The sequence below is a fragment of the Lissotriton helveticus genome, chromosome 4_1 (genome assembly GCF_964261635.1).
Source record: "Lissotriton helveticus chromosome 4_1, aLisHel1.1, whole genome shotgun sequence".
NCBI lineage: Eukaryota > Metazoa > Chordata > Amphibia > Caudata > Salamandridae > Lissotriton > Lissotriton helveticus.
This window is the reverse complement of record NC_136063.1, coordinates 583968124-583994777: the sequence shown is the minus strand read 5'-3', so window position 1 is coordinate 583994777 and position 26654 is coordinate 583968124. Positions and strand designations below refer to the sequence as shown.

Here is a 26654-nt window from a genome sequence, read left to right as displayed (position 1 = left end):
TGTAAAAAGGCAGAGAGAAAATGGAGGAGGGCCTATCTGGAATTAGACAAGAATGCTCTGAAACAGGTACAGACCCAATACAAGGGATCTATTGTTAGGGCTAAAGCAGACTTTTATGCTAAATCTATTCTGCAAGCCCCCATTAGTACAAAAGCGCTTTTTAATATAGTTAGGGATCTATCCAGTCCAGCTTGTACGAGTAACAAGGTAGTTGCATCGCAGAAACTCTGCAATGAGATTGCCTTTTTTTTCGAGGACAAAATAACTAAAATTGTCGGAAAACTACAATCTAACAGCCTGGCTGACTCAGCCTGGAAGCCTGATGTAGAATCCCAGATAGTTACCTCTCTGGACATCTTTCATGCCCCCTCAGAGGACTCTTTAAACCAGCTTGCTCAAAGTGTGTCCTCAGGTTCCCCATTAGATCCTTTTCCTCATAAAATCTGGAAAATCCTTTCCATGGCTATGGAAGATCTGCTGCCAGTAATTGGAGGAAGGTGTGGTACCAGAGGCATGGAAGCAAGCAGTAGTAACTCGCCTGCTCAAAAACATATTTCTGGACCCTAATGACCCAGCGAGTTTTAGGCCGATTTCCTTACTGGGAGCACCACAATATATTGTGCAGGGGTTGCAGAGTACAGGCGATGGCAGCAAAGTCGGCGCTAAATAGACAACGCAGGTCCACTACGATACTGGCGTTAATAGATCTTCATTGGCTGCCCATTGGGGAGAGAATTTGTTTTAAATCCCTCTGCATTGTATATAGGGCAATACATGGCCAGGGTCCCATCCCCTTGCAAGAAATGTTCACTTGTTATAACCCAAGGAGGCAGCTCCGCTCTTCAAATACTAGTCTGATTACAACCACAAGATTTAAGAGATCCCGGAAGGGGGGTAGAGCTTTCGGAGTGATCGCCTTACACATCTGGAATGAGCTGCCCCGATTCTCAGACAGGCCAGTTCGCTGACCGGTTTTAGGAAGAGTCTGAAAACCTGGCTCTTTCCAAGGAATGCTCCTTAGTTCCCTCTATACTGACAACTGATCCTGCTTTCTGATGTCTACTCTCTGATCCAAACGGCAGGATACCCGTAGGGTGGCAGTTTTGCACTAAATACATTTTTATTCCATTCCATTTGTCCCCTAGACAGTTTGCGTCCATAGTCTGGGAAAGGGGAAGAATTGACCAGAACCCGTTTTGGAGTAGGCATGGGATTGCCTCTTCACAGTGGCTGGCACGAGGTGTAGGAATGGCACCTTTAGAACCTCCAAACAGAATACTCCTGGACTTGTGGAAGATTCAAAAGAAGGACTGCCCTACTATCTGAAAAAGGAAGACTGGACCTGCTTGTCTTGAATCCAGGATCCCCGGAAGTGACTCGAAAGGTTTGAGCTACAGGGACAAAAAAGCTTCCAGAGAACTTTCCTGCAACTGCCCAGCTGATCAGTCCCAACTGGACCTGCCTGAGCTCTGTTGCTGGAATGAGTCCTGAACCCCAAAAGATGCCACCCCTCCTTCCTCCCCCACAAGGTCCTGAACCCTTGGCTGGCAACAAAGTGTACTCCTCCTGCTTTAAAAAGAAGCTACAGGTGGGAATCCTGAAATTTGGGGCTCTTCGCGACTGCGAGCAAACTCCTTGCATCAGCAGTGATCACTGCGCCTCCAGCAATGGTGAAGATCTGCAAGCAACCTAGTCTTCACACCTAACAACGGCTGCCCCTGCCAACCCAAAGTTCTAGGACCGACTGCTTCTCGCGCCACCAACAACCTCTTTGCATGCCCGCCAGTGTGAAGTTCCAGTTGAGGCTCCTCGCATGGCCTTTGAGGAGGTAAAATCTTCACCAGGAAAACCTCGTCCCTGTATCTAACCCGTGCTTCATTGAAGTCAGCCTGAACTTGTTACTTTGACCAGGTCCAGCTTGACCAGATGCCGGCGAGTGGAGCTTCTTGGCACTGTTGTTCACCTAGAACTTTTTAAAAATCGTAACTCCAGGTCTACTTATTGAATTTTGTTTTGGTGGCATTTTCTTTATTATATTTACTCTATTTTTCTAAATTGGTTTGGGATTTTTCTTGTATTGTGTATTTTCTTTATTCATTGTTAAGTATTGCATAAATACTTTGCACATCGTCTCTTGGTTAAGCCTGACTGAGTTTGTGCCAAAGCTAGAAGAGAGTTAAGTACAGGTTTATTTAGTGGCTGTTGCGGCTCACTCTGACTAGGACTGTTCTTATTATTTCAATGGGGCTTCCAACCCTCTCAATTAATAGCCCAATTTCTTACACCGCTCATGAACCTTAAACACCCTAACTACCACTGACCATTGCCCTTCCCCCAATCAATCAATCAAGTAAATTGTAAGCGTGCTACTCACCTGCGAGGGTCTCAAGGCACTGGAGGAGGTTCAGTGGTTCCATTCAGCCGGAGAGCCAGGTCTTGAGAGCCTCCCTGAAGGTGTTCAGGGACGAGGCATGTCTGATTTCGGTCGGGAGCTCGTTCCAGGTCTTTGCTGCGATGTGGGAGAAGGATCTTCCTCCTGCTTTAGCTCTGTGGCCACAGGGGGGTTTCGGCGAGAACGAGGTGGGCGGACCAGAGGTTCCGTTTGAGGTTGATTCTGTCGTTACGGTATTGGGGGCTGGTGTTGTGTAGGCATTTGTAGGCATGGATGAGTATCTTGTTGGCTGATGTGCTTGTCTGGGAGCTTGCGGAGTGGAGACTTGTTTGTGCTGGCATAGAGGGCGTTTCTGTAGTCCAGCCTGCTCGTGATGAGTCGTGGGTGACTGTCTTCCTTGACTCGAGGGGGATCCATTTGAGGGTTTTAAATGGCAGCTTCCCTGTTTGTCGAGGTTGCGTAGCGGGCGAGCTTGTCTGCACAGTTGGAGATCCACATGTGGAATTCCCAGGCTGAAAGGTTGCCGTTGGTTGTGGTGGTGGGGGTTGTGCGGTTCAGGGTGGAGTTGAGTTGTGTTGCTCCTCGGTGACTGCTCCAGTGTCTTCGCCGGTGTTGTGGAGTGGGTTTGAGTGGCGTGGGTTTGTTCAGGAAAGTGTGTGCAGTGGTGTTTGGTCCATTTGGGTTGCGTGGTGTGACTGAAGTGGACGCTGTTTCCTCCTGCGAAGATGGGGTCGAAGTGAGTCCTGCCTTGTGGGTCGGTGTGGTGACGAGTTGTTTCAGTCCAATGTTGGGGAGGTTGTCACGGAGGGTGGTGGAGTTGGGGTCGCTGAGGTTGTCGAGGTGGAAGTTGAGTTCTCCGATGAGTATGTAGTCCATGGCTGCGATGGAGTGGGGGCTGATGTGGATCTGGAAGTGCAGGTGCTCTGCGGCAGGGAAGGTTTCCCTGGAGGTGGTGAGGCGGAGGGAGCTTTTGTGTGCGATGGCAAGGCCGCCTCCCGGGGGGTTAGGTTTGTGGTCCTTCCTCTGGATCTTGTATCCATCTGGGATGGCAATGGTGATGTCAGGGGCGGAGGAGGCATTGGTCCAGGTTTCCATGAGGAAGGCGACGTTGAGTGAGACTGAATCCAGGATGTTCCCGATCTCCATGGCGTGTCTGCGCAGGGAGCGTACGTTGAGGAGTATGCATTTAGCTGCTTACTGCTGCTCTTTCCTGAACCTTCTAAACTCCATTCTCCCTGTTAAGTTACTTAAGTCCTGTTCCTGCTGGAAGCAGGGGGAGCTTAAGGGTGAAATACAGGGAGGTATCAAGAATCAAATTACTGATTCCTCCAGTAATTCCTCATTTTGAGGCAACCCTAAAGGTTCCATTTGCGATCCCAGTTATTACTATCACCACGGCCCTCCCCACAGTTATCAATGCTCCTGCTATCGGGAATTTTGGGAAGGTGTTACTGAGTGATATCAGGGATGTTGTTCTACTGCCCTCAGTTGTGTTAGGCAACTTTGAAAAGCTTACCTCTTTAAAGAGTTGGAGCAAAGTTTTTAGGGCATCAGTTGAAGCACTTTCCGGATAACATTCTACTGATAGTGTACAGTGAAGCTCTGCTGCATTGCCATTTTGTCACTTCATGTTATCAGCTGGTGATGTATCCTTCCGTCTTCCAGGCAGGAGGTCCTTTGATTACAATGAACAAGTGATTCTAAAATAAACTCAACTGTGCTGTTTGTCACATTCAGTTCATTTTCTCCTATATGCATTCTACACAGAAAGCAATGTTTTGCTACTTTTTTCCAGCATTGGCAAAACCAATAGGCCAGACTTTAATGTCATATATAACATTTGTGCATACGATGCTTGGAGACAGGATTTGTGAAGGCCTTTGTTTACATGTGTTGGTACATTAAAGTCAGATGATTGATGTTAAAAAAAAAACAGAACCATAGGTCACATAATCACAGCCTCTATGCTAATAATATTCAGCAGTGACAAAACCCCCTTTAACACACCTTCTATATATAAATCATCATCATCATCAGACAAAACATCAAGGATTGCCTATTCCTTAATATACTTTCTCGGTCCTTGATTACTGTGAGTAGGTCAGTCCCTGAGTTCTGTTGATGTAAGTATGGAAATAAAAGTATTTATCAGTTCATCTGCATTTAGTGTTCAGCATGTCACACAAGCAATCTACCTATGTGTTTGCTTATGGTACCCGTTACTTAAGTAGAGCGGGGTTTGGATACAGCCAAACAACATACATACCTTGCTAGGATCAAAGCTAGTGTATTAAATGTAACGTTGTTTTGTTTTTATTTCATATAAAACCAAGAGCAGAACTCGGTTATATTCTTACAGATGGAAATACATCACATTACCCCAGCAGTGTAACACCTCTTGACATGACTCCTCCATCTTCATGGGGTTATTGCGAGCTTAGCCATTCGATTGGCATGCTCAGTGGTCTCACTATTTAGTCTCGTTTCTGGTACTGTCACGGATGAATTTAAAATCTTTAATAGATAGTCTATGGCTTATTGGTATATTTAATGATGCAACATGTATCTGTTTCTGTTGCAATGACATAATTATGAACAAAGAAGAAAATATTGTTGACGATGAGGCTTTGAAAATGCATACAAGTGACATAGAATGACAAAACCGAAGTCCTAAACTGGAAGATACGATGCACTCAGATGGTGCATCTCTATGGTGTGCAAGGGATAATAGTAAGCCCAGTTTCATTTCAGAAGTACATCAGAAAGGATAGCAAGAATTGAGGGAGAGTAATAGATGTGAAAGCATTAAGAATCAAGGCTATATTAATTAAATCTCTGTGGAAAGTATTATTTGCATAGTATGTTAAAAAAAATATGTTTTTTTTCTATTTTGTGTAGCCTCCTTTTTACAGCCGCGACACAGCTGAAATGTATGATAACATTCTTCACAAGGCTCTGCCTTTGAGACCTGGAGCCAGCCTCACTGCGTGGTCCATTTTGGAAGAGTTATTGGAAAAAGACAGGAAAAATCGACTTGGCGCAAAGCAAGATTTTGTATGTAATGTCTTGTTAAAACAGTGCTTGGATTTGGCAGAATTTTAACAGGAAATGTGTTACTTTATGTAATTTAATTATTTTCTAAGTAGAATGTTACTTTTGCTCCATGCCACACTTGTAGCACACTGGGAAATGACGAGTAGTGGAATCACAAATTTTATGTAACCACAGTTCATTGCTTCATGCTTTCACAAAGTAAAATTTTGAAGTGTCTCTATTTGAAATATTGGCAGGTAAATTGTTGCACTGGTAACCATTAAAACTTAATTGGAAAGATGTATGTTGGCAAACACTGTAGTTCGAACTGTGTGCTACATACTTCGATGCCGCCTGATAGCTGGGGAAAAGATAGACGTTGGTACAGCATTTATATCCATGTAGGGTGCACTGGCAAAATATCCAGATGGATAGAGCTACATTTTAATTTGAATAAGAAGCATTGATCAGGCACTGACGTTAGCATATATTTAAACACTTTGAATCCATCGTAATTTCATAATGAAATGTTATTGGATTTGGCTAAGAACAGCATTTAATTGAAGTTAGTATATTAAAATAGTCACAAATAAAATATAGACAATTATGGCCATGCTTCTTGTATGCAAACATATCGTAGCAACGCTATCATCCTTTTCTTCATGGAGAAAATCAATAAAGTCAGATCTAACATTACCAATTCATCATTGTCATCCACACCATCATTTTCACACAGCTGCCACACAACCAACAAGTCATCCTACATCACTAGCTTCCACAAAGACCTCTCCAACAATCTGAACTCACTCAAAGCTCCCTCCAACAAAGATGATGTGTTAGTCTCCCCCATCGTTAGTCTCCCCCATCGTTACGTTTCTTCAAGGAGAAACCTCACATCTCCTCCACTTTGTCAATATCTCACTAACCCAACGCACCTTCCTCAGCAGCCTCAAGATTGGATTGATCCTGATCCTGCTGAACAATCCTACACAAGATCGAGCTGCCTATGCCAACTTCTGTCCTAAAACCTACCTCCCATTAGAAAATACCTTATGAAGGCAGTCACCGCCCAGCTACAGGAGCATACCAACACAAATACCTATTCTAAGACTGTTAATCGAGTTCCAGACCACACTGGTGTTTTTAAACAGCCATGTTTAAAGTATTCAACAATACGCTCGTCCCCAACAAAAAAGGTTACCTGTGCTGCTTAGTCCTGCTGGACTTCTCCACAACTTTCAACACTGTTGACCATTCAGCATTGATCTACACCCTGAAACCTTTGCATGGGCTTCACTGGCATAGCCCTACAGTGGTTCATGTGCTACCTCGCTAACTAACAGTAACTCGTTCAGATAGGAACTGCCAGAGCTGCACTCTGTCACCAATGGAGTCTCCCATGGCTCCTTTCTGTCACCCACCATTTTTAACTCTTGTATGAAACCCTTGGGTGCCGCCCTTGCATACAGCAATATCAGGATCCACCAGTATGCTGACAACACCTTGCTGTTGCAAAATCTTCTCACCCTTGCCCTAAAGGATTTGCACTGTATCCTCCTTCAATCCCAGATTATCTTCAAAATCAGCTGCATCACCAACAAGCCTTTTTACACCATGATCCCGTCTATTTACCCAACTAACACTATCTGGTAGTCACTGTCAGAAGTGCAGTTTCAGCATCTTTTAGAGTAAACAGTGTAAGAAAGCGAAAACAAGCCTCATCGGCCTATGCCTCCAGCTTCTGAAACATGCTCTCCATCAGAATAGCACCAACCCTCCTACACTTCAAGAACAAAATAAAAACACTCCTCTTTAAGAAGCACTACCTCTGACAGACTTTTTTTTATATTTCTTTTTATTGATAAATAAACATAAACAAACAATGCAATAAAGTCAGTACAAATGGAGAAGCGTTCAGCGAGGAAGGAAATGCATTTCAATTTGGTACAAATCATCAATGCAGATGGGGGGAGCAGGGGGGAAATTCAAAGTCTTAAAACATTAAAGCTGAAACATCGTTAGGAATGTCGGGTCAGGGGGAAGACGGAACATCCGGAGCATCCGTGAAGGGAGGTGTACATATATCACCCCGGTAGGAGTTCCATTGGCCACAGATTTTACCCCACTTTTTGGGTCTGCCGCGTGGCACATACACCGTCTTCTCTCTAAACATACACCAGTCCATATTCTCCTTCCATGCCAGGATGGTGGGCGGTCTCTGAGAGTCGCACAACTGTGCGATATCTCTCTTGGCGACCATATTCCCAAGGGTCCCCCACTGAGTCTGCGCCACATCATAATCAGTCGGCTCCCAAACATTCAACAAACAACGCCTTGCTTCAGGCAACAGCGCAACTCCCGTGACCTCCTCCATCACAGCATGCACTGGATTCCAGAACCGTACCACCTCCGGACACTCCCAAAGTATGTGGAGGAAAGTACCGGTTAAACCGCATCCACGCTTACACAACCCATCCACAGAATATCCCATACGAATCAGGCGAGGGCCAGTCACATAGACCCGGTGCAGGATCTTAAGCTGTACGAGTCGGAGACGAGCCGGAATCGCGACCTCCTTCGGCGAGGATATAGCCGACTGCCAGTCCTCGTCGTCCAGCTCCAAACCATCACTAGTCCAAACCTCTCTAAGTCGGACCAACAAATCAACCCGATCATTAATCAATTTCTTATAGATCAATGAAATAGTGCTGTCGGGAACGTATCCATCCAGTACCCGATCTTCAAGTGGGGATGCTTCCGGGATAACAGTACCTGGAGGAAAAACCGAATTCAGCACGTGGCGAATCTGCGCATAACGGAAGAATTCCTTATCACTTAACTCCTATTCTACTTTCAACTCCTCAAAGGTCTTAACCCTATCTTTGGCCCAAACATCACTCACCCTGCAGATACCAATCACGTCCCACCTCTCGAAACCTTTCGTCTTCCACAGGCTGCCCAGTCTCTCAGATGCATAGAGCGGAGTCGCTCGAGTCAGTCTACCCCTCCATCCCATTGCAGCATTAGCACATTGCCACACTCGCACCGCTTTCTTAGTGGGTCCCGAAAGCTTCTTCCCAGCAGATTTGGTATAAAGCGCCCTGTTATAATCACCGCCCGGCAACCACCACTTATCCATTTCAAACACAGGATTAGACGCAGGACCGTACATTCCATGATTGATCGCCCCCAGCTGGGAAGCCCAATAGTATCGCCTTGTATCCGGAAGTGCAATACCCCCATCGTACCAGGGAAGCGTCAGCTTAGCGCGGGCGATGCGTGAATGCCCGCCCCATATCAATTGTCTCTGTAAACTTTCCACCTCTCGAAAGTTGCTCGCCGGAATAACATCTAGTGTATTCTGGAGCACGTATAAAAACCGCGGCAATGACATCATTTTAAAAAGAGCTGCACGCCCGAGGGGGGACAGTGACGGTTTGCGCCAGGCCACAACATCGGATTTTAAGCGTTGGAGCGGGGGAAGCAGGTTACGATCATAACGGACCACGGGGTCCAAGGCGATAAAGACCACTTGTATGGGACAACCGCGCGGCAAAGAAGGAGAGTCACCCGAGAGTACATAAACACAAGACTTGGACCAGTTAATCACAAGGCCGGAGTTTCTCCCGAACGAATTCAACACATCAAATAATACGATCAGCCACTTTCGAGGTGACATAAGATACAAGAAGATATTGTCTGCATAGGGTGATACTCGGTCCTCAAAATCCGGGGTCCACCGAATACCCCTCATCGATGGCTCCCACCACAGCCAAGCAGCCAGGGGTTCTAATGCGAGGGCAAAGAGAAGCGGGGACAGCGGACACCCTTGCCGCGTGCCCCTTCCAAGAGTAAACGACTTAGAAACCCGACCATTCACCACAATCTGAGCCAATGGTTCTTCGTACAAAAGTTTCACCCAGCCGATGAAACCAGGACCAAAACCGAACTTTGCAAGAGCGGCCCAGAGATATGGCCACTCCAGCGTATTAAAGGCCATCGTAGCATCCAAGGAAGCCAAGATGGCCGGTTCACGTAATCACGCCGCTCTCGCAAGAACGCCATGTAAGCGCCGCAAGTTCAATGCTGTATTACGGTGTGGAATGAAACCGGATTGATCTGGATGGATCAGGTCGCTGATTACCTTTATCAAACGATTTGCTAGCAATTTCGCAAGGATCTTGGGCTCCGCATTTAGAAGTGAAATAGGCCTATACGAAGCGCAGCGATCCCGCGGCTTCCCCTCCTTATGAATCACCACAATGGTCGCAAGTCGCTGATCACGAGGGAGGGAGCCAACGTCTCGCGACTCCAGAAACATAGAATGAAGATACGGCGCCATTTTGTCAGGGCGTAGCTGATAAGGCTCGATGGGGAGACCATTAGGGCCCATAGCCTTTACCGAACGTACAGAGCGGATAGCAGTTGCCAACTCTTTGACGGAAAGTGCCGCGTCCATCAGTTCCCTGTCTAGATCCGACAGGCAGGGCAATGTAATGTCTCGTAACAGCAGATGTGAATCTTCCTCTGGTCTGTCGGATACAGGGGAATACACTTTTTGAAAATATTCCGCAAAACACTCCACGATCTCGGCAGGATCAGTCACTCTCACTCCATCAACTCTCTCAACCACAGGGAGCACACGACTCGCCCTCTCCTATCTATCCAGCCAAGCAATCCATTTCCCCGCCTTATCTCCCACATCATATAGACGTCCTTGCTGTTCTCTACTCATAACTTTAGCGGCATCCGTCACCAACGCCCTGTAGTCAAGTTGTTTGAGACTGAGGCGATGAATCTTGTCATGAGTAATACCCAGTTCCAAATCCCCTTCCAACTCAGCTATTTCGGTCTCAAGGCGGACTACCGCCTCGTTTTTACTTTTCTTGGCGCCAGCAATTAACAACAGCGCCTGGCCTCGGATAACCGTCTTGAAAGCCTCCCACAGTGAAACAGAAGAAGACACAGACCCCACATTCTCGGCAAAATAATGATCCAGTGATCTAATCAACTCCGCCCGGGTTTTGGGGTCACGGAGATACCAAGGATTAATCGGGGCCACTCGGCCCTCGGCTCCCAGCCTCGTATCCATCATAAGCCACAGTGGGGAGTGATCCGAAATACCCCTAGCAAGATGTCTGACCTCCCTGACCGAAGAGGCCTGCGCCGCCGGCATCAGGACATAATCAAGTCTAGAGAGACTGCCGTGAGCACCAGAGTGGAAGGTGTATTGCTACTGTCTCGGATGCAGAAGCCTCCAACAATCTACAAGTCCCAGCGTGTCCAAGAAGCCACCCATCCAGGACTGTGATCTCATGGGATCTCTGGAGGGGTAACGGTCATCCCTACCGGAGACAACAGAATTGAAATCACCACCCACTACCAGGATGCCTTCCGGAAGCCCCAGAATTACTCTCCCTAAATCACCGAAGGTCGTAGTCTGCAGGCCAGGAGGAACGTAAACAGAAAGCAAAGAGACAGTCTTCCCCTCCCATCTACCAGAGATAGCAGCGTAGCGCCCCCTGTCGTCAAGGATGACATCGTCGACCTCCAGGGGGAGGGAACCCCTGACTAGGATACCCACCCCCCTAGAACCAGTGGTGAATCCAGAGTGTGCCAGAAGACGATAACCCCGCCGATTCATAGCGTGGCGTGTATTTCCGATCAGATGTGTCTCTTGCAGTAACACTACATCAGGGGAGAGGCGTCTCAGTAGCTGCAGCACTATACCATGTTTTATCCTATCCCCCAACCCGTTAACATTCCACCACAATAACTTCAACCCCCTATCCCCCATCCCAGGAAATAACTGCAGAATCCACCCCACAGCGAGCGCAACACCCAGGTCCAGAAGTTAAACAATGTGTTGCCTTGAAATAAAATGAAACACACACAAATTCCCCCCCCCCCCACCCCCGACAAATACCCAAAACACTCCCCACCACCCTGCACCCCTGCGTTAGACTCGAAAGCCACCCCAACTTGCAGTGTGCCTGTCGCCCTAACATTGAACTAATCTACAAGAAGAACCCCAGAGGAGGAAAGAGTCTCACCCCCCCCCGCCACCTCTGGGTATCCCACCACTAATAGAGCCAGTATGAAAGTCATCGAACCACAGCTGCCAGTTGTACACAATGTCCAGAAATCCAAAACCGCTGCTCACTCCTGTTCCAACGGGCCGCCTTCAGCTCCTTCGGAATGGTCAGGGCGACCACGCTGCATGGGCAACGTATCGAGCCAGTCACTCACAGTCTCAGGGCGGTCAAAGAAAAACGTCCGGTCTTCGCATTCTACACGCAGCCGAGATGGAACAAGCATCGCATATTTCATGCCCATGTCTCTCAATCGCCGCTTCACCCCCTGAAACCCCATCCTTTGCTTCTGAACGAACTGAGTGAAATCTGGGTAGAAGCTCACCGTGGTGTTTTCGAACTTCGTAGGGCCACCCGCCCGCGATGCCTGCAGGATAGCGTCTCTATCTCTAAAGTTGAAAATTCTGGCGATGATGGGACGCGGGGTGGCGCCAAGCTTAGGCTTCCCGCCCGGCACTCTGTGTGCGCGTTCCACCGCAAAAAAGTTGCTCAGGCCTTTGGGGGCAAGATTATTTAAGATGAGGTCCTCAACCAGGAGATCCACGGCTGGGTTTTCCAGTTTTTAAGGGACCCCAATAATACAGACAATGTTGAGTCTGGCCCGACTTTCAAAATCCTCCAGCCGGCGAGAGAAGAGATCATTGGAGGACCGTAGATTGCGAACCTCTGTCTGTAGATCGGACACATCGGTCGTAAGGCTGGAGGTCTTCAAATCCAAGGATTTGACTTTTTCATTAGTCTTTGATAAATCCGCCCTGATCAGGTTGACATCGATTGCCACAGTGTCAAGCTTTAGGGCCAGAGCCTCATATTGTTGGCCGATAGAGGTCTTCATACTAGCAATGGCGCCCATGACCTCATGCAGGGTCAAGTCATCCACTGCCGCTGAGTCATCTTCCGCATCTCCCAGGGACCTACTCGTAGCACCGGGGGACCCCTTAGGGTGAGTGTATCGATCCATGACATTCGATTGAATAGCGCTCCCTCGGTGAACGGTCTTGGTCTTCAGTTTCTCGCCCTCGGGTTTGCCAGCCATATTGGGTGTTGCGCCCCTGAGGGGCCTTCGAGACCTGGTAAAAATTACTCCTCTCGATTCACCCACCGGGATCGACAAAAAACAAGTTTCAGCCCGATGTCACACGACCAGAAACACTCGATGGCAGTCAAACAGTGGCGTTGCGGGGCAGATTACATCCCGGGTTGCCAAAGCGGTCTCGAGACAAAAGAAGGCCGAGAGACGAAAACGAAAACGAAAGTTAACTCCGGGGTAGTGAGCAGGGCCCGGTAGGCCGTTGTTGTTCAATTACTACCCGGGTGGCACATTGACTCGAGCCCCGGGCAGTGCCATGGAGCAGGCCACAAAAGTTCGAAGTGCCGTAGTTACGGTTCCTGGAGTCCAAATCAATTTCTGAAAGCAGTTATTATATCAGCTGGGTTGCGTCTTCAACAACCCGTCGTCATATTCAGGATAATGTTCAGGATAGATGCGGGAGGTGGCGAAGGTCCCGGGAGCCCTGTGCTCACGCGGCCATCTCGGTTGCGCGCTAAGCTCCTCCCCCTCACCTCTGACAGTCTTGACTTCTGACCCCTTCCACTAGGTCTGCCTCCTCCCTCTTTCCCCTTCCTCTTATCTATCACCACTGGGGCTTACTCCCAGTACATCGACATGTGGCTTGCGACCTATTTTATGACTGTAGAAATACATAAACCTACATAAATATATATATATATACGCACAAATTTGAATGGAAATAAGTTCAGGTAAATTTAAATCAATAGCCCTGGAATCATATTGCTTAATTAGTGAAAAGGATACGAGGCAGTTTCAACCTCAACAAATTAGCAATATATGGTGGAGTCTGAGTATCATCAGGCGGTCAGAGGGCAATATGTTGCTACCAACGAAGAGACGGACAATAAGATAGCGTGTGGGGCGTCTCTGTTAATAAACTTGAGGCATCACAATATATTGATCAATTATAGGATCCAATAATCAAATTTAATATAGATCTACTGCTGAGTTTTTTCAAATGTAAATAGAAATGTAATCACCACAACCTATTGTGATAAACTGGATAATTAAATAAACATAGAATTTCAAACACAAAATTAGTTAAAAATAAGACATACAAAAAAAGACACAAACAAAAAATAATAAAATAAAAAAGGATAAATAAAAAATAGGAAAGTGTAAAAATGTAAATAAACAACAAAAGGAGAATATGACATAAAATACAAGAGATTTTGTGTTGTAATGAAATGTATGATATTGTAAATAATATACATCCTTCCTTCCCCACTTTATTTCTACAGTTGTGTATATATATATACACAGCTGTATATATATATATATATATATATATATATATATATATACATACATAGTTGAAGTGACGCTATCCAAGACTACAAATAAACATTGCAGTAGGCACAAATACGTCCATAGTGAATGAGCTATATGATGCTTTTTAGTGTGAAATGGGAAGTACTTAATATTCCCTTACCCCAGTTTCGAATGTTGGGCAGGGTGCCATTTAATGGTAATTCTAAAATATGAGCTCTTTAAGATGCTAGGAGATGCTTGCCAATCAATTGCCATTGTAGTCCATTTTACCTCCTTTATGCACTGATCTGTAATTAGCCCAGTATTTTCCAGTAACTTCAGAGGTGAAACACAATGCATTGTCATTGACTTGTCCACTAGCATCAAAACACTCCATGATCAGGCCATATTTCTCCATTCTGAGTAAAACAATACTAGTTATTCAACTGCAGCTCACCTGATTCTTTGCCTACAGCAGTTAAATGATTTAAATCTAGTGTTAACTCGTGTTCTCCTAAAAACAATGTTCTCTTGAAACTCTTGCAAATCAAATTCCCATAATTTGAGCCACATCCCCAATAAGTTGTTCCTACAGAATTGAAAGACACTTGAACGTTTCCTAGTATAGATGTCTGCCCAACTTTAAACCCCATTTAGGTAGCTAATTGATTTAAGTATGTAACTTCTAATACTCAAAGTGATGTAATGTATAATCATACCAACAATCAAGACTTTGTGGAGACTGGCCATTTGTTTTGTATGCCTATTCTGACAGCAGTCATCCAAGAGGCATTGGCAGTCTTCGCTTCTGTTCTGGACTATTTGCAAAGAACAGGGGATGTTCTTTATAGAGCATTCAACAGAGTGGTCTAGAAAATTCTTCTCTGCTTCCTGAAGCAAATGCACTTAGGAGCTCTTATTTGTCCTTTCTTTAATTGTGTTTATTGAGTTGCTCTTAAGAAGCTTGTTTGCTCGCTTCTGTTTTCCAATCAATTCTCTTAATTGATGAGGTGCCCAAAGCTCTTCCCATTCACCAATTATAATTAACCTTTTTACAAGCCCCTTAGTAAAATTATTTTTTACCCTAAGGGCTGATTGAAACAAGCTTTCGTATTTATAGCCAGCTCTTATTATAACCAGATGTCAGTGTTTCTTTTACGACCTAAGGAAGTGGTTATGAACTTTCCAGCCTCATGCAGGTTTAGCCCAGAAAGTGCAAATTGTTCCACATGACTGCACTACAGCAATAATTTATATTTGAGAATTATAAATCCTATATTATGGCGTAGGCCAATTTAGTCCCTTTAGGAATGAATGGGCTTAGCTAAGGGCCAGCATATTCAGAGTGGTAACACTACTCCCTTTCTCCCTGATTCACATGATTGCTTATCATCATACAGTTCATGAGGCCAACTTTCAAAACGGCCGAGTGAGAGTTGTTTTCCTGTCCCAGCATGATTGAAACATGAGTAGGCTGGAAGGTAGATGAATAGCCGGATTATGGCAAGGCCCAGTCTTCCAGGACAATACAAAAAGGTGGGAAGGTACAGTTGTATTCCTCGTTTCCTGACCTTGAGTGGGGGAAACCCGTACAGTCTATTTCAATTATACAGTTGAATCCTCGACCCCCCCAAAAACCTGTACCTCTTGGGGAACAGTGGAAGGCCAGCCCACTACAAGCAAGGTTCAAGCTTAAAAAGTAACCCTGAAGGGATTATTTATGAAACTATAACACTCTTCGAACTACAGAGGAGTAGAAATTAACCTTCACACAAGAGTCTTTAAACAGGATCCCGCCACCCAAGCCTAAACTCGACAGAAGGGGCATCAACAAGAAGATAGGAGGAGGGAGAGGTTTAACCTATACAGCACACTCAGGCTCCCATTATGCTTAAAACAAAAACACAGACTCTTATTTGCGAGCATTGCATTAGGGCCTTGGCCTACAGTTCCCCATACATTGCATCCCATTCCATCTGACACAGAGGGAGGGGTAATTACTTTGAATAACAGTGGAGCAGGTAAGTGTATTAAACACATAGCATAGGCAGTCTGTACAGCTGGACCCCTACCACCCGTGATACAGACCAAAAGAAGCAGTAATGGTGGACTTGTAGCTTCTACTGACACGGCATAGCTAAAGAATTACTATGCACTGTGTGTTAACACTCAGCAATCTGAAGGGATTGCATCCTCCGAGATATAAGCCAGCATTAATAGGCAAAGTAAAAAGTAAACCAAATTGATTTCTGATTAAAGAAACTGGAACACCTTTTTTTGTTACAGCTTGACATTCAAACCCACCCTTTCTTCGCAACCATAAACTGGAGTGACCTTGAGCAAAAGAAGATCCCACCACCTTTCAATCCTAATGTGGTAAGCACACAGAAACCTGTACTGATCATTTTCATTACATTGTTGAAAAATACATCAAATCTGCATATATTACAACACAAGTAAGAAGGTTAGGAACGTCCAATTATGAGTGAAATTACTGCCTAATGCTCACATTTACCAATTGCCCCTAAGTTGTAAATGGGAGCTGGTAGAGCGTTAGAGGGGTGCTGGCTGCAACGTAGCAGTTTGCAGAATCGGGGGGAACATATGGACAGGCTCTTGAAGGTTGGAGGAAGCTTTGTTTGTCCCTCCCCAGCCCCATCCAGTCCTTTGCTCCCACTCTCCTGTAGCTTGGAAGGGGGGAATGATCCACAGCCACGGGCATCCTCCTCCGGCCTTGGGCTCTGTTGGTCAGGAGGTGGCCGCTGGAGGTCGCACATTGGTGGGGTTTTGAGGCATGGAGCAGGGTCTGATGAGCCTAAGGAAGGCCTTGTCTACTCCCCCTTGCCACTAATCTAATGCTTTGCCTTAGCCCACATCCCTGCCCAGCCAGCCAGGATTTACTGGATGCTGATCGGGGATTGTAGTTCCAGTGTTTAGGGCCCAAAATTACAGGTATCTTTTTTGCACACACTGTAATTTCAGATCTTGAAACACCTGCTCATTTGGAGTGGGAAAAGGAAGTGTCTCCCCACAGAGATACCACTCCACCTGACTCAATCAGGCCCATAGTGGCAGACAGATATATTGCATGATTTGTGTGAGAAGACTTGAAACCCTTTTTGCGAAATGCTTCATTTATTCTTGTGTTCTGTTTGTTTACTGCAAATATATTCAGCTTAACTTCATTGACGTTTCAGATATTGCATTGTTTGTTTTTGTTTTACTGCTCGTAATTTTCAGAAGATTATGTACACTTTATTATTCTCTTCCCTATTAGTTAAACCATATAAGGTATATAGCATTTTATAGAAAAAAGAAATTAACAATGGTCAAATACCTACGTATTCCATACTCTGTTTTATTGATGATAGGGACATCTAGCCACAGATTCCTTAACTTTTGATTTGTCCCCAGGCGCCAGTCTGGATCGGGAAATTTTTCTGCATCCAGAGCGAACAGCGTTGTACGGCTCCGCGATGATGTAGACTCCGGCCCTGACGTCAGTGTAGCCATATAAATCCCATCCGGTGCCCGGATGTCAGGTTTTCTTTCCACGCGGTAACGCAAATCCGGAGAAGCGGTTCCTCAGTTCGATTTCTCCCTGACCTGCTTCGACACTTTGTGTCGGTGGAAGTGTACCTATGTCTGATGTCTACAGCTTTCAAACCTGGTGGTTCTTGTAACCGACATATGTCAGTGACGGACCCGCATACAATTTGTATGTGGTGTTTAGGCGAGCACCACAAAGCCGAAGATTGTGGCTCCTGCCAGAAACTAAAACCGAAGTCGTTAAAGGAGCGAAATTTGAAGTTGATGGCAGCTTGTGTGTCACGATCCTCGGAGGCTTCCCAGCCGCGGTTTTCATTGTCTTGGTAACAGTGAAGTCGATTTAGGAGCCGATGCCGGTCTGGAGGACGTCATTTTCAGGGTAAGTCCAAAGGTAAGAGGTGGTTGAAGTCGCTGCATTCTCGGACTTCACCGCATGGGGACTCCATTTCCCATGGCTCCTCCCACTCGACGGTGGAGGAGGCCGTATGCGACTCCGCACCGCATCTCCCCTTGTTTTCGGGAGTTGGTGCGTCTATGGCTCAGATGAAGGAATATTATAATTCCTTGCACCTCATCTTTGGGACTCCATCTCCTTCTGGAGCGCCATTTGGCCCCAAGGAGGTGAGTGGGGTGCCGTCGGAAGGTTTGCCTTCTTTGACGATTGAGCCGTTGGAGACGAGGGGTCGACGTCGACTGGCACAGCTTTGGCATAGGTACACAGTCCTTCAGGATCTCAACATACGACGCCGGACTTCGATCAGCCGACTCCGATACTGACATCAGTGGCATCGATCGAAGTTGCTTCTCCACCATGTAGGTGTTGTACGAAGTCCGATGCGGAGTCGACTATTCAGCGTACGAAGGGGAGTTAGTAGCTTGGCACAGTCTGTGTAGCATTTTACTTGAATTATTCCCCCAATGGTATATCCAGTGTTCTGTGGCTAGCCAGATTTCTTTCGCCTTCTGAGTGAGATGCTGCTGTATGCACTATTGCGCAAAAAGTACATTTCGTTGGTGTTGTGGGTTAAAGTCGGTTATGAGTTGAGCTTCGAAGCTCCTTTGGGGATTTTCAAGGTCATCTAGCTCCGCCCATCGTTCACGTTTTTCCCCGTGCAAAAATGTGTCTATGCCCTGAATGGAGGGTTTGAGTGCTTCCCATAAAATAACTTTGGATGTGGTGGAGGTCACATTCACCGCCAGGTAATCTGACACTGTCCTCGATATGGTCTCCCGGTACTCTGGATCTTTGAGGTGCCATGGAGACATGCGCCATCTGAAGGTTTTTTTTTTATGTTCTAGTGCTGAGCTTACATAAGACCGGGGAGTGATCCGAGAGTCCCCACGGTAAGTGGGAGATGTGGGAGACCCCGTGGACACAGCGATGCTGTGTAAAGATATGGTCCAGTCTGGACAGGGACCCATAAACTGCAGATCTAAGTGTATCCTTGTACTTCCGGGTAATGGTCTCGCCAGACGTCTGCCCATCCCAATGTAGTGGCAAGGAAGTGTAGTTTGAATCCTCCCTCCCACCCCCGGGCGCCATCCACGGCTCTCGACGCCTGTCAATTGGGGCCATCACGTCGTTCCAGTCTCCCACAGCAGTGTCATGCCTTCCGGGAGCTCTCCCCACAACCGTGAAATCTGTTCGATAAAGGTGTTCCCTGGGGTGGAGGAGCATATATTCTGCCAATGGTGATGTGTTCGCCGTATGGTGTTCCTGATACGATAGTGTAGCGACCGCCTGGATCCAGCAATTGCTTAGTGTGAACGTAGGGGACCCTGCGATGTAAAAGAACAGTTGTGCCCCGAGAACCCCTGGTGAACTCCGAGTGGTAAACTTCATGATACCCAAGTCTGGCCAGACAGGGGGCTTTATCAGCGAGCAGATGCGTCTCCTGTAGGAGAAGGACGCCTGCTGTAAAACAGAACCCCGCTTGATTTTATTCAATATCCCTCTAACATTCCAGCTAACGATTGTGAGTTCCCCCAGCGGGGCCTCGTGTGTCTGACTAGTCATCCCCAATCTTTATGGCATCCACCTGTCGTTTTGCCTATGGGGTCTGAACTGTGCATCTGTGTAAAAGTAACAGTAGAAAGGAAAATATTTTACCACTGAAAAGAAACCCCTGCCCCCACACCATCCCAATACTGCCTTGAAACTGGAGCATCTGTCGCAGCGGAGGGTGCATTATACCCCCAACGGGGAGGGCCAGAGGTTCTTCGCCAATCGGTTCCCAACTTCCCCTTCAACGTGAACATCAAAGTCTAGGGACGTGATTGTTCCGTGGTGGGTCGCCACGCCATGATAGCAGTCAAACGGAAAAAGAGTTTCAAGAGTAAGTGAATAAGATATGCCTCTCTGCACTAGGTCTTAGCAGTGAGGGTTCATTTAAGATGCAGCCTCAGTGGTCAGTAAACGCAGGTTTGAGCCTGAATGGTGTCTGTTAATTTATTTCAACAAGCTGCAGTAAGGGACAGTGAGGAACAGCATGCACCGCCAAACTAGGGTGACCAAGAGGCAGGTGATGCCTTTGACCAGGAGTAAGACCTGCACTGCTAATCACCCCATATATTACATCACTCATGACATCTTCTGTGACATGACTGATATTACTGCAACATTTGCAGTGAAGATATTGATGAGAAAACTGTGCATGGCAGTTTCGCTAGTTATAGTTACCTTTGAGCATGAGTTATAGTTTCTTGAGATAACTCTAACTGGTGAATTTCTGTGGCTTTTAGAGTTTAAACCGTTACGACATTTCCACCCAAGTTTAGCGTTACTTCAACCTTTGATTTTTCCAGTAAATATATATATCTATTACCTACTGGCGATCGCCAGTAGGTAGTTATAGTTCGAACCTAGTTTCCATAGGTAAAGCATTTTTGGATTTGCTAATAACTTTGGCGTCGTTTGACGAATCTTCGCAAAATTCTCCCCAAAAAAGTCTATCCAGGTCAGCTCCTGTCCTGAAAGTTTGGGGGTGATTCGTCAAGCGAGGGCTGAGAAAATTGGGGGGTCCCAAAAAGTGTTTTCTCCATGTTCATTTCCATAGGAAACTTTAGCCAAGGCTACAGCCCGAACTGCTGAATGGAATTACACCACATTTTGCAAAAAGGTAGCGCGTGGTTCAGAAAGCGACCTTTTTTTAAAATGGTGTAAATCCGTTCAGTAGTTGCTGAGAAATTCAAAAAATAAGATTAACAAAAAATCAATTTCCCATAAGGAAAGTTTAGCCAAGGCTACAGCCAGAACTTCTGAACGGACTTAAACCAAATTTGCTCATATGGTAGTGGTTGGTTCAGAAAGCGGCCTTTTTAAAAATGGTGTAAATCTGTTCAGTAGTTGCTGAGAAATAAAAAAATATATATATTGATATCTAGAGGCACGGTGGGTCCGCGGACCCTCCTGACCCGAGCTTCATTTTAAGTGGCTGTCAACAATCCAAACCAGGAAGGGTTGGCAGCCATCTTGTGACTTGGTAGAACCTAGTTACAAGAAAACAGCAAAGGTGAAAAAAAGAAAAGGGGGCAGGGTAGAAACATCCTGTCCCCCCCCCCCCTAGGCTAACAAGGACCCCCAGGGCCAAAATAAGCATTTAAAAAAAAAAAAAAAACCAATCGGCCGAATTCGCGCTGGGGTCACAAATCTGTCTGAGAAAATAAAAAAAATCGAAGTGCGGGCTCCCGCGCTTCATTGCATTGAAGCCCCCGTGGGGGCCAGGTCCCGGGGCAGTGAAAAAAATGTATACATAATACTCTGCATGTTCATATTAACTCATGAGTAAATGTCAGGGAGGGAATTATGCCACCGTTTAATAACAGGAGGTAATCGCACAGCTAACGTCTGAACGTCATTGTCAGCTGCGCAAGATAACAGAGTGCAGGATATGGAAGAAATCCAGGACAAAATACATGACTGTAGCTTAGAAATCGGATGAGAAGTGGAGTCGATGGCGGGGTCAAAGGCAAACCCTGGCTGCACACGGCTAACATCTCTTTTGTAAATGATCGGCCTATGAGAGACGCACGTGCTGCAGAAGGAGGGGGTGCAGTGAGTCCAACAGACGCATAAGGCATTGCTCAATTGATTAACTGTGTTAGATTGTGTTAATGAGGGGGGATTGCACATGCTGAGTATAATCTTGATTGATGCGTGTATGCAAACTTCTTAATTAGGCAAAATTCATAATAGACAGCCCATTAGGTGGTAGTTAGGGCTCTGCTGGAGCAGCTGAAGGCAACCACCCACACCAAGTCGGTTCATTTACATACACTCAATTTGGCAGCCAATAATGTATTTGAAGGGCACTGTGGCGTCAGAAGGAGCCTCGTATATGGTTTTCACACTTAGCGCTACCCGTGCCGTATCGTGATGGGCTTTTCTGCCGCAGCGCACAGCCACTGCCAGTTTTCACGCCTGCAGTGCCTAACGTGGATACATTTAACCAATATTTCTCCAAAAAAGTTTTGCCTCGTTCTGTTTCTGAGCTGTGCTGTCGGAAAAAAAAACACTAACTCAGAGAAATATTGAGTAAAATGATCTGACTTTACAACCTAAAGGCGCATAAAACAGGCTTGCGGCTCTCCGCTGCGACAGAAAAGTCCTTCATAATACGGCCCATGGCTAATTAAAATGTTGGTTCACTCCTGGGCGGTAACTTAACAATGATAGATGTTAATATGAAGTGATACACAATTAGCCACAAATTAAGGTAGTTTATAGGGGACGTAGTGCCTTAAAGGTTAAACACCATGCGGCAGATTTACAAGAAACCGACGCAGCTCTGCTTTATAGCAGAGATACGTCAGTTTACTTGCGAAGTGGCAAAAAACCCTTGCGCCACCATGGATGCACCTCATTTACAATGTGGCACACCTTGGCGCAAGGATTGACAGGCGCATTGTAAATTGGGGGATTAATTCCCTTGAGTCCTGAGGGTCCCTGGGGGCCAACTAGCCCACCAGGTACCTCCAGTAAGCACCACAGAGCTGCGTTGCAGAGTAGTGTAATAAGGGGCGTGGCTTCTGAACACCTCTCTGCAACGCAGCTCCCTGGCGCATACTGGAGGTACCTGTTGGGATAGTTGGCCCTCGGTGACCCTCAGGATTCATGGGGACATAAACACCCTTTTTACAACACTCTGCAACGCAGCTCTGTGGTGCTTATTGAAGGTAGCTGGTGGGCCAGTTGGCCCCCAGGGACCGTCAGGACTCAAGGGGACTTAATCCCCCAATTTACAATGCACCAGCGGGTGTATTTGCACAGTGGTGCAGGGAGGGGGCATGGCCTGATGTGACAAGTGTGTACTTATGCAATCACTCCACCAAAACCCAAGCACTTATAAATTCACCATGCACTCTCCTTGCAGCACTCTAATCATCCAGTCACTACCCATGCAATGACCGGTGCACTAACTCATGCACTGCTACAATACCCTGAGCAGTACCCATGCAGTCCAGCCATTGCCCTGTCAGTACCCATGCACTCCTCCAATCACCCAGCTAGCACCATGTGCTTATCCAATCTCTCTGCCAAAACCCAGGCACCTATACATTCACCATGCACTCTCCTTGCTGTACTCTAATCTTCCAGTCAGTACCCATGTACTCATGGAGTGACCCAGGCACTAACACATGCACTGCTACAATCTCCTGTGCACTACACATGCAGGGCTCTAACCACCTACACAGTACTGATTCACTCCTCCAATTACTACCCAGGTTGTACCCATGCACTCCAGAAATCCCCCTGTCACTACCCATGCACTCCTCCAATCACCCATCCAGCATCATGTACTTATCCAATCACTCCACCAAAACCCAAGCAGTTATAACATCACCATGCACTGTCCTTGCAGCACTCTAACCATCCAGTCACTACCCATATACTCATGCAATGACCCAGACACTAACTCATGGCAAATACAGAGGAGGTCATGCTAATTACAGGGGTACCCCAACGCATAGTGTTCCCTATTGTATGTAGGTGTTTTCACTGTATTCTAAGTGTCTTTTAGCATAGTACTGGCTCCAGTCCTGGTTAGTCAGAGTCAGTACCACCGGTACCCGTCACATTTGAGATGTCATTAGTGATGTCACTGACAATGTCATGAATGATGTAATATGTGACATCATCATCAGCATGGCATTGCAGGTGTGCGAGTTATAGTTAGCTGAACTAACTATAATGGGGGAATTTCTATGGTTTTGTACAAGTGAAATGTCCAACTAACTATATGTACTAGTGAGTTGGGGGTCACCAGAAATAGGGATATTTTTGAATTTTGACTTTGCATTAGTTTGTCGAATGTCCGTGCAACATTGCAGATCTGGTGCTACCATTTCATCGTCGGAGGACTGAACATTTTGCGGTGTTTGGTCAAGCGGGTGCAAAGAAAGCACGCATTTGCAATGCAACAGGTCTCGCGTTTACGCGAGTTTGAGCTATTGGCATTGTAAATGACTGCCTTTTAGTTATGTTTTGGAAACATAAATAAAATGCATTGTCACTTACAATGCCAATACCTTAAACTTGCGTAAATGCGAGACCTATTCCATTGCAAATGCTTGTTTATTTTAGTTTCTTCTCCAAAGGGGGGGGGGGGGGGGACTCCTTCCCCTGAACTCCTGTGAAGTTTGGTTTCTTTGGTTCCCCATCCATGCTGAGATTCCCTTTGACCAAAAACTCACAAGTTTGGGGGTGGTCACAAACTCTTCCAAAGCAATCCACACGTTCATCTGCCCACTCCCGCCCATTGTGTAGGATTTGCTGCTTTTGTGGCATACAATTATACAGTGGCAAAAAAAATATCCATCTGCCAAGTATCTTTATGTGGATACCTATCTGCATAAACAGAGCCGTTCTTGGCTGTAAAGGTAGATGTGGCCCTTTGTGATTAAGGCAGTAGGAAGGCAGTATCCTATTCCCTTAGTAAGAGTAAACAGAATGGTTGCACCCATGCTAACAGAATGCTAAAGACAAGGACGTATTGATAACATGATACTGCTACCCGCTTGTTACGCATAATAAAGAGCAGCAAGGCGCTTTTCAATTACTGGGAAAGAGAATCAGACATTGCCATGCTAGAGCTCCTAATATAGTATGGTTTTATAGAATTTTTTTATAGAATAGACGGCTCAGGCCTTACACCATGTGGCCTTGGCAACTTCAGCCTGCTTTGGTTTTAGCATAAGTAATGTTTCCATTCTTCATTATAATGTCATACTTGTTTGAACCTTTGTACAACAATGCGCGTGGGTTTATCAGTCCGGGTGAGAGTCACGGGGAGCTGAGCCCATTCAGCCGGCACAGTGATGAGCAGGATTAAGTGGCCCTTTCCTCTGCCAGTAAACGGTAATTGGATTAATTAGACTTCATTCTCTGTAGCACATTCAAGGAACAAGAATTTATGAACATTGCGTTTTTTCCCAGTGCTAGACCCCCACTCCGCCTTGTGTGAGCTAGAAAGTGCAGGTCAAAAAAGTGAAAAATATATCTGCGGAAAAAGGAAAAGTATATCAGAGGGCAAAAGAACATTAGTAAATGTATGCGGAGAATGCGTTTGGCCGACACCCGTGGGCTCAGCTTACAAGCAAAAAAACACCCACATCAATGCCTTATCAGTGAAACGACCGCTCAACGATGGTCCTTCAACTATACAAACCGCAGAGAGTAAACATTATTTACACGTTGGCCTTCATTACGAGTGACCAGTAATCATTTCCATTATTTCCCTGACCTGGAGTTACTTTTATCTGGGTCGCCCGTGCTGCAAGGGTAAGAGAAATAACTGGAATTATGAGTTCTTTTGGAATAAAAGGCAGAAGGCGGATTTATCATATCGATTTTAACATGTTCTTTCCTGTTATTACACCCAGAGACATTACTTATTTACAGCACTTGAAACAGCACAGGCATAATGTGTTACAGCAAAATGTATTATAATCTCGACATGGGCTAGTTAACTCCTGTTACCAGCACCGTTAGAAGTATCAGGCTCCCCGTAATGAGAGCATTAGAAGTGATACTCCAAATGAACAACCATCTTGAGCAGCGCACGACATGCCTGCACGTAGAGAAACTTGTAGTGAAAGTGTGCCCCGAAACTTGAAAAAATTTACTGCGTAACAGCCGAAGTAAAGGGTCAGTCGTCATGGGAGGTAATAATTGAAGACAATGCAGTACTATTGAGGGACTAACAAGCCTACTAAGGAATCAGAAGCCAGCATTTACGAAGGACAAAGAGGCAAGCCAATGAAAAATATGGGCGGGGAGCGTGGCGTCTCCTCCGTACTCCAGGACAAGTCTCGCAGAACAGCGCATGCGCGCTGGCTCAGGCTTTACCTAAAAAAGGGAGGGTCCCAAAACTGGTTTAAAATCCAATGCATTTTACATAGACTTCTCTATTTCACCTAGCGAGAAAACAGTCAGTCTGATTTTGCCGAAATTTGTCTATAGTACCTACTAGGGGGTAGTGAAGGTAAGTATTTTAACTTGGTGATATCTGTTGCCCAGGTAGTACTGTGGTACAGAGCGATGACAAATCATTAAGTGATTGGCTAATTACTGCCTTTACATATGTTAAAGGCAGCCAGGTTGTTTTTGGTCAAGTTTGCGGAGTTTGTACGCAACAACTTGCAATCTAGCTAAGTATTAAGTTTGGTATTTTTCCTATACCTATTTCCACTTCAGTAAAGTGGTAATTGGTAGGAAAAACAATTTTTAAGTGTCTGTTTAAAAAAATAAAATGAAAATACAGAGCACCACAGTACTACAGCAGTACCAATAACAAAATAAAACAAATATTGTAAGACACTATATTTTATAAATATAGTGTGCCAAAGCGTATTTTCTATTTTTTCTATATTTAAATACGCACACAAAAGTGTATATAGTAGCACGTTAATTAGTGAAAAAAACTACCATGCTGCTTAGAAAAAAAACACAGTTCACCACAGACTGCCATAAAAATATACAGAAAATTATAAACAACACTTTTAACCTATAACCACTTAAATAAAGTGGCTATAGGTGAACAACAATACAACGTAATACTTAGCTATATAGGAGACCCTAACACAGAACGCAGCGAAACACAGACAATAGAACAATGCAAAATTGTCATAAAAACTACATGGCTGCCTTTTACCATTGGTAAACAGAGCCATTAACAAATCACATAATCACTTTTTACCTTTATGTACTGTGGTATACCGTGACCGTACCACAATATACTGGGGCACAATATATCACTATATTTTA

The 26654-nt window shown here is 45.6% G+C and overlaps 1 protein-coding gene and 1 long non-coding RNA gene across 4 annotated transcripts in view; one reads left to right on the top strand and one right to left on the bottom strand.

Moving 5' to 3' along the window:
- Positions 1-26654, bottom strand: part of LOC144828763 (uncharacterized) — a 442674-nt gene that overhangs the window by 320583 nt on the left and 95437 nt on the right. The gene's annotated exons all lie outside the window — the stretch shown is intronic.
- SGK3 (serum/glucocorticoid regulated kinase family member 3) overlaps positions 1-26654 on the top strand; it is a 517133-nt gene that overhangs the window by 446960 nt on the left and 43519 nt on the right. For all 3 annotated transcript variants that reach the window (XM_078687207.1, XM_078687206.1, XM_078687205.1), the window contains 2 exons: positions 5291-5446; positions 16127-16216. In XM_078687207.1, the coding sequence (XP_078543333.1) occupies positions 5291-5446; positions 16127-16216 (246 nt within the window). The remainder of the gene's footprint in view (positions 1-5290; positions 5447-16126; positions 16217-26654) is intronic.